At 41.2% G+C, this 8,106-nt stretch overlaps 1 protein-coding gene across 1 annotated transcript; it reads left to right on the top strand.

Annotated features, from left to right (window-relative positions):
• On the top strand, nucleotides 1–4,365 carry LOC146578830 (V-set domain containing T-cell activation inhibitor 1-like). Its single transcript, XM_085269135.1, has 3 exons — nucleotides 1–1,012; nucleotides 1,953–2,285; nucleotides 2,759–4,365. The coding sequence occupies exons 1-3, from the start codon at nucleotides 955–957 to the stop codon at nucleotides 2,860–2,862; spliced, it is 495 nt and encodes a 164-aa protein (XP_085125261.1). The 5' UTR covers nucleotides 1–954; the 3' UTR covers nucleotides 2,863–4,365.
• Nucleotides 4,366–8,106: the final 3,741 nt, after the last annotated feature.

The following is an 8,106-nucleotide window of genomic DNA, read 5'->3' as shown; positions in this document are numbered from 1 at the left end:
CTGCATTTCATTCATACAGCTGGCGACTGGACTGGAGTCCTGGAGGAGTCTGATGCTGTCGGTCTTGGCTCACAGCTTCTTGTTTTTATTTTTTTTTTCCGCTGAAGATGAGCTTTGAGGGTTTTTTCTCTGTGGAGTTTCTATTCTGGCGACTTGAGAGGAAGAGCTGAGCTGCTGCTCGAGGGAAATCCCGAAAACATGACCTGAAAGGAGCGGATCCCCCAAAGAAAGTGACTTGATGAGTGTAACTTAGTTTAATGCTTCAGACACGGGCTACTTTCAGCTGCTTCCAAAGTCAAAATTTCCTTTTTTTACGTGCACCTGTATGCAGCACCACATCATGGCAGCAGCATGTTGCGTGTTTGTTATTTCGCTCTGTTTCCAGTTTAAAACAGCTGTAGCTTTTCTACTGTGAGCCAACGCGTTGTTCACTGTAGGTAAAGCCTGCTGTAACGACTGATGATCAGGACTGTCAGAGAGTCTATTCAGAGTGGGAGGGTCTGTTTATGTGGTGTGTTCAAGAGTTTCGGGTTAACACGAATCTGGGAGAGTCGCCGTTACATCCGTTATTTGTCTTGTTGACTGAAATCGCAGACACAGAGTTCCAGTGGCCAAAATGTCTGCAGGAACTTCCCAGTGTCAGAACATCTGAAACATGTTTTAAGTTTGGTTCTCATTTTGTTTGACCCTCACAGCTCGGATTGTGACCGAAGTCCATTCCTCCTGTCTGATCTTCGCGTAATTCGGACTGCGGCGCAGCGAGTAACCTTGATGTTTGCAGTTTCAGCGCTGTAGCGCTCAGCTGCAAAAACGACAGCGCCGATCAAGCAGCGCATGTAATGGCTCATAATCTGTCACGTGTCGAACACGTCACCCACCCCCACCCAAAAAAGGAAAACAAAAACACTTATTCGTTGCCAAAATAAACATCAGCTGTTCAGTTTTTCCTCACAAATGTTGTCCGCTGCGGTTTTCCTGTGTTTGCTGGTCATCCTGGTTTCCGGATTAAAAGGTGAGTCACGGTTCTTGGAGACAGGAAGAGGAAAAAAATGTAAACATTAGCGTCATCGTGTGTTTACAAGTTAAAACGAACTGCTGGTGTGTTTTGGTCTAAACGGGAAACTTTTCAGCGAGTTATTATAGGAAGTAAGTCCGTTGTGAAAACGGGAAGCTAAACAGTTACCCCCCTGTCTTTGCAGCGGCCTAGAGGACATGTGACGCAGATGTCGTAGTTACAGTTTCATTTGGGAGTGTTGCACAACATGGGGTTATTTTGCGCTATTTAACATGACCACACGTACAACCCAGTCAGACAATCATCGGGTTTTTGGTTGGGGGTGGTACTGCTCTGGCATCGATGCTTTAGCTTATCTTATCTATCTCTAGTTTTATTTAACAATAGAGGGTTAGTCTGTTCTGGTAAACACCTGCGCTCTGACATCTGCCAGGCACATTGTGGACCCTGCTCCGTGTGTGGTGCTTTCCTGAATAAGTCGGAATTGGGGTGATTTCTATTTTTACAGTGGAAAAAAAAAGCTAAAGCTGTACATGAGCTGTGTCTATCATTGTTTCACAATGTTTTATAACAACTGGAGTAAAATTCAGAGTTTAACAGACAAAAACAAATTCTGTCCCATGTTCTTTGATGTACTCTGTGGACATTCAAACAACATGCTGGCACAAGTCGCAAAAATTTTTAGGCTTGCAGAGCAGAGCAGGTGATCATTACATTAATACTAAAACACACTGATGCTCTTTTAGATTTCTTCATTTCAGTACTCCCTGCAGTCCAAACGGTTCCTGTCAGAAGTCTTTGGATGGGCTCGTCTTCTGGAAGAACAAACTATAGAGAGGAAGTCCAACCAGTTCTTCAGCATAGCATGTCTGACAGATGTGCACTCTTAAACATGACTAATTTTGTTGTCTTTTATCTTTGTGTTTCTATCACACAGAGCTCATTGTGAATCCTGGACAAGATGCCCCTCTTCAGTGTCAGGGTCCCAGAGATGCAGAGATCACCCTGTTGGAGTGGAACAGAGCTGACCTCAAATCAGATGATTATGTCTTCTTGTACAGAAACCAGCGCCCATATGAAAACTACCAACATGAGTCCTTCAAAGGCCGAGTGAACCTGATGGATCCGTCCATGAAGGATGGAAATGTTTCAGTGACGCTGAGGAACGTCAAGCTCACCGATACAGGAACGTACAAGTGTCAGATTACAACCAAGGAAACAGAAAGTGTCACCCATGAGTGCTCCATCAGCCTCAAAGTCACAACCTCAGGTAAGTTTGTAGAGGTGGAACTTGGTGTTTATAAGTCTTCTCACTGTGGGATGTCTGAGCATCAAAGGTTCTTTCATTCAGGGCAAAGTCCGTTGGTTTGTTTGTCTTTAGGCTCATGTTTGTCTCTGTTACCAAAAACAAATGTATGAGATGAAAAGTGGCGTCAGTCATCAATTAATGCCGATGCAGGAGTCTGAGAGAGAAACTAGAAATGATAACCTCTGCAGTGAGTGCGCTCTAACCCTAATTAATTCTTTATTTCACTTCTTCTTCTGCTGGATGTGTTTATGGGTGAAAATGGTGTGAAACGCTGAGATTCTAGTTCTTAACCAAATGCCTGCACATAATGTCATTACTGCTTTTCTGACATCCGGGTGACTGCTGAAAGGTGTGACATCACTTCTGCTGAAAACAGGAAAGGTTTTCCTGGTAGCTCAGTTCTCACACCTGCTTCTGCTCTGCTGGTTTTACAGATAAACACACCAAGGAGTCCCAGGCTGAGTCCAAGGATGGAGGAGAGAGGGATACGTGTCTGTCTGTCATCATCCCTGTCCTGTCAGTTTTTGCTTATTACTGATATTATGTAATTGCCCGCAGAACCTGAAAAATGTGTCCGATCTCTTTACTGACAGTGAGTTCTGCTCTTCAACAAAGACGAATCTTTCAATAGGATCTGATTCTGTTAGAGCTTCATGCAGCGCATTGACAACCTCACCAATCATTACAGTTAAATCAGTCAATGTTAGATCAGTGCTGTCCCATTGTGGCTGTAAAAGGCTTTGAGTTTAACCCTGGGTTTTATGTACTTGTAGCTTTATTGTTTGAAGCCTACAGCAGAGCTTGGCTTTTCTCTGGGAACAGGCAGCAGGTGGAGGAGCAGCTGGTATGCTGGTTGAGTCTTTCCAAAAGAAAAAATCAATCTATCCTTTTTCTTTAGCTTATCTGGAGTGGGTTATGGGAGCCCCAGCCTGAGCAGAGAAGGCTAGACCTCCTTCTCACCAGCCACTTCCTCCATGTTGTCCTGGAGCCTCCTCTCAGTGGAAAAAATGAAACGAGTAGGTGTTGTTTTTGTTTGGGTGGGGGGGGCTGTTTTGAGAAAGACCAACAGAATCAGCATTAACATGTAATATAAGCTATATATCCCAGCGCATGTGGGCAGAGGTGGAGGCATGCAGTGCATCTATTGTAGCAAGGCTTGGAACATCTTAGATCCAAAGTATACTACTGAATAAGCTCCTTATTACCTTCTTTAAGCACTTTGTTTTGCACTTTAAAAAAATATTTGTTTTTTTAACCAACTGCAGGCACTTTCCTCCTTTTTGCTGAGACCGTATCAGTGGTTTCCATTCAGATGACCTCACATTTAAGATCACTGGCTCAGGCATCCCTGGACTGTTTTCAGCACAGCTGCAGTTTTAAGATCTCAGCAGACATCCTATTATGTCCTCTTCTACTTGTGTCTCTGTGATCAATCGTCTTAAATGAGTCAGAACTGGGACCTTTCAAATCATTTTCACTTTTGGGAAGTGGACAACGTCACGGGGAGGCTAGTGTGGTGAATAGGGTGGTGATCAAAGACTGACTTGAATTTCATTCCTGAGCAGTTTTCTGATGAAGACATTCAAAGACTGGTGGCAGGTCTAAAAACAGCAGCTGCACCTAAAACAGTCCAGAGGTTTCTGATTTTTTATTAATCTGTTCTTTGGTTTATAAGGAATTTACTTTTATTATATATGTGTATTAAAGTTATCTGTTAGTCAGTGTTAGGGGACCATGATCAGCCGTTACCATTGTTTATCGTGTTTCAGTTTGTTTAATGTGCAGCATATAATCCTGACAAATATACAACACATTGACTCATCACTGAGTGATGAGTCAAATACATTTTAAATAAGCAATTCATATAATGGAAATCTATCAGTGCAATGATTGGATAAAATCTGTTAAAGAAACTGAGCAGGAGTTTACTCCACATCAGGAGGAAACAAGACTCTGTGTGTTTGTACATGTCAGATGGATGACATACATAAGCTATAAAGTGTTGTGATTACGTCATTATTAAAATCCGCAGTGTTCCTTGTTTTCTTTGTTTTATATTAACCGTTTGTGTGAATGTTCTGACTACACACATCTGACTTCATCTAGAAGGCTGAAGGATGTGTATGGTGGTTTTCATGTGAGGCCTTTTATTTTGTCTCTGAAGTAGTAAGTGGGGGCAGGCCCCATGATCGGAAGGTCGGGGGTTCGAATCCTCTGAACGGCTACCCTGAGGTACCCTGAGCAAGGTACCGTCCCTACACACTGCTCCCTGGGCGCCAATGGCTGCCCACTGCTTCCCACTGTCTGGTTAATATCTTTTTAAAATAATGTTAAATCTTATTTTGGGTCAAAGTCAGAAAACATTTAAAACACGTCATGTCAGATTTGACTGCTGATTCTATACGTGCATATTTTATGCCCTGGTGACCATTAACATTAAAGGAGGTGTAGATGATGCTTCACAAATAACGACCAGTGTTTCCTGATGGCTGCAGAGCATGGAGATATGCTGTCGTCCTGCAGCTGCGGTGCCAGAGATGAGTCCATCCTGTGGAGATGAAAGCTTAGTTTAACTTTGTCGTGTTGCAAATCACATCAAGTTTCACCTGGATGAGAAAACAGTCTTGGAGTCATAACTGGTTATGGTGATCTTGGACTAGTTATTTTTCCTCCCACCTCCTTAGATCACCATGACCTGCATGACTGAAAACCTACAGAGACTTGGTTATTGTTTTTATTGATGTTTTTGACTCACTGTCAGTGGATCATGAGTTCTGTTTAAAGGATCAAGGGTCAACACTCCCTCCTCACATCCAGCTGTGGCCCTGCCACCCTCAGAGCTCTGTGCAGACCCCAATTTAAAAATAAATTGTCCCTAAATGTCTGTTTTCATCCGTCCTTTTAACAGGAGCTGTTTTAAAATTTTCTTCCTTTTAGCTCAAAGTGGTAAATCTGTACCTAAGATGCATGCAGCTCTTGGACACTTTGTGTCAACAACTAGAAGCCTTTGGTGAAACTTACAGACTAGCCGGTCCTTACTTTCACAGGAAGTCGGAGCTGATCATGTTTTGTTTTTTTTTCTCTGTAATTTTCCAGGATCACATCGGAACCCACAAAAGTCTCTGTGTGGCTAAAACAAAATAAGACTGTTTGTATCATAGTAAACTAGACATATAGACACTATTACTGACCATTACTGACAAAATGATTCGAAAACTGTGGAGATCGGTTTCTGTTTTACATGCTTTCCGTGTCTGTTTATCTCTCCATCAGAAAATGTTTCACTCATCTCCACAGTTTTTAAGTCCCGAGCAGCAGAACAGCTGCACGCCTTGAACATCTGTTTTCTCCCCCTGAGACTTAAAATATGAGCAAACAAATAGGCCGTGAAAGGAGGACTGATGGTGGAGTGGCTGTGATCATCAAGTGTTTTTGAGGAGAAAGAAGATGTGCTGCCACCTGCTGGCTGTAGTTTGTAACTGAAATTGTGATAAAACGATGACATAGATCATTTCTTTAGGTTTAACTTTGATTTGATATATAATATAATGCCCCCCCCCCCCCCCCCCCCCCCCTCTGTTATATTTTGAAGATTAGTCTCCTGTTGTGTTTCTGTTTACTGCATTTACTATTTCATTCCTCACCAAAAACCACTGTGAGCCTTTCATGCTGAAGGATGTCTTGATTCTTAAAATGCATCGTGAGGATTGCGAAGCTCCAGGAGGAGCTGTAATTTTGTTTATATTGTTTAAAGGTCTTGTAATTACTGAGAATATTTTATTATATGATTATATTATGATCTAAATATTTAAATCATATATGAATGTATTGTTTGTAGCATATATGCATGAAGATCACTGGACTGTAATCATTTATAATGTACATGTGAAGCTGAATTGTTTTGTGTCTGCAACAGTGTGTAACTTGAGTGATGCAACAGTAAATATAAATATTACTTTGTCTTTTGTAATTATTTATAATGTGTATATCCTTTATTTCTCCCTCTTCTTAAAGTATGTCTTCAATGCAGCCATTGTCTACTAATATGTGTAAGATTGTGACTGCAGCTGGTTTCAAAGACGTCTTCTTCTTTGTCTTCATCAGGTTAGGAAACAATCTTACTTGTTGAATCTGAGCTGTGGTGAAGGTGTGTCAGTCAGCTTCAGTGAGGAGTAGATGACTGTTGTCTCTAATGAAACGTCTGAACACAAACACATAATAAAGAAGTTTAGATGTCAGGACGTAAACATGGGAAGAGTAGTGCAACGGCTCTGTTTATCACAGAGAAGACACAGAGGAGCAACTGGTTAGTCTACTGTCCTACCTTCACTATGACAGGTTGAGGAGCTCGCTCATTCAAGAGGGAGTCGGAGTGTATAGGCTCAAATTGTGGGAATAATATTTTGGACTTGCGTATTTGAGCCCATAGGAGTAGACCACTGCTCCTCCACATTAAAAGGAGACAGTTATGGTGGCTCTGGCATCTGACTAGGATGTCTCCTAGATTATGTTTTTCTCTGCATGCTTGGGAATGACTCTGTTTCCCCAGATGAGCTAGAAGAGTTGATCAGGGTGACTCTGGACTTCTCTGCTCACACTGCTGCCACCAAAACCTGAATTCAAACAAGTGTAAGAACATGGATGGATGGATATTTTCTAAGATAGTTTGATCTTTCTTTTTAGTCTGATTTGATGAGCTGATTATCTTCATGTTGTCACAGGAACAAATGGTGTTTTTCACAGTATCTGCTGCTGCAGGCTGAGATCTGAACCTTTTTTTTCCAAAAGGGAGTCTTTAAGTGTGAAAAAGGGAGCAGCCGTACCTCTGTGTCTGCAGTTTGTCCTGATGGAGTTATTAACTGTTCTGTGCACTGAAGAATAACCTGCAGCTGGATCGCTCTCAGTCATAACACGTCATGTGACTGATACAAAACTTTTGTTTTAGGATAAAATGTTGGGCTTTATAGATTAGAGCTGCAAACATTACGCCACAGCTCATCCACTCTTTAACCTGAAGTGACTGTAAGACCTATTGCTATATTATGCTATATTAACTGGCAGGAGGGGGTCAGTCTAAGAGAGACATGTGGCACTCAGAAAACCCTGAATTCAAATCTATGGCAGACAGCAACAGTAAAGATGGTTGCAGAGGCTGAAATCCCATGTGTGAAAAAGGGTTTTTAAAACCTTATTTTGGGGCAAAGTCAGCAAACGTTAAAAAATGCTTGATGTCAGATTTGACTGCTGATCCTGTACATGCAGTGTTTATGTCCTGGTGACCATTCAAATAAAAGACAGTGCAGATAATGCTTCATAAATATTTACCAATGCAGCATTTCATGATGGCTGCAGAGTGATCGGATCTGCTTCTAGAAGGAATCTCCTGTGTGACGCCAAACTGGATTAGCTTTAAATAACTCATCCTTTTTATTTATATGTTCCAGCTCTTCAATCCTCTCCATCATTGACTGTTTCACTATGTTTGTGAGATTTATTTTTCATAAGTCAATGTTAATTTATTCATTTATTGAGCATTTAGATTTTTGTTTATAATCTTTAAGGGCTTGTTATTAATGAGAAAATGTTATTATATGAATATATTATTATCTAAATATTTAAATACTTACATGAATGGGTTATTTGGGCCACATATGCATGAAGATCACTGGACTGTAATAATTTATAATGTATATGTGAAGCTGAAATTGCTTTGTGCCTGTAACAGTGCATAACATGAGTGATGCAACAGCAAATATAAATATTACTTTGCCTTTTGTAATTA

Source organism: Mchenga conophoros, linkage group LG3, assembly GCF_057382185.1.
Source record: "Mchenga conophoros isolate Kocher_MC1m ecotype Shallow Benthic linkage group LG3, M_conophoros_male_GT1.1, whole genome shotgun sequence".
Taxonomy (NCBI): domain Eukaryota; kingdom Metazoa; phylum Chordata; class Actinopteri; order Cichliformes; family Cichlidae; genus Mchenga; species Mchenga conophoros.
This window is presented reverse-complemented; position numbering and strand designations above follow the sequence as displayed.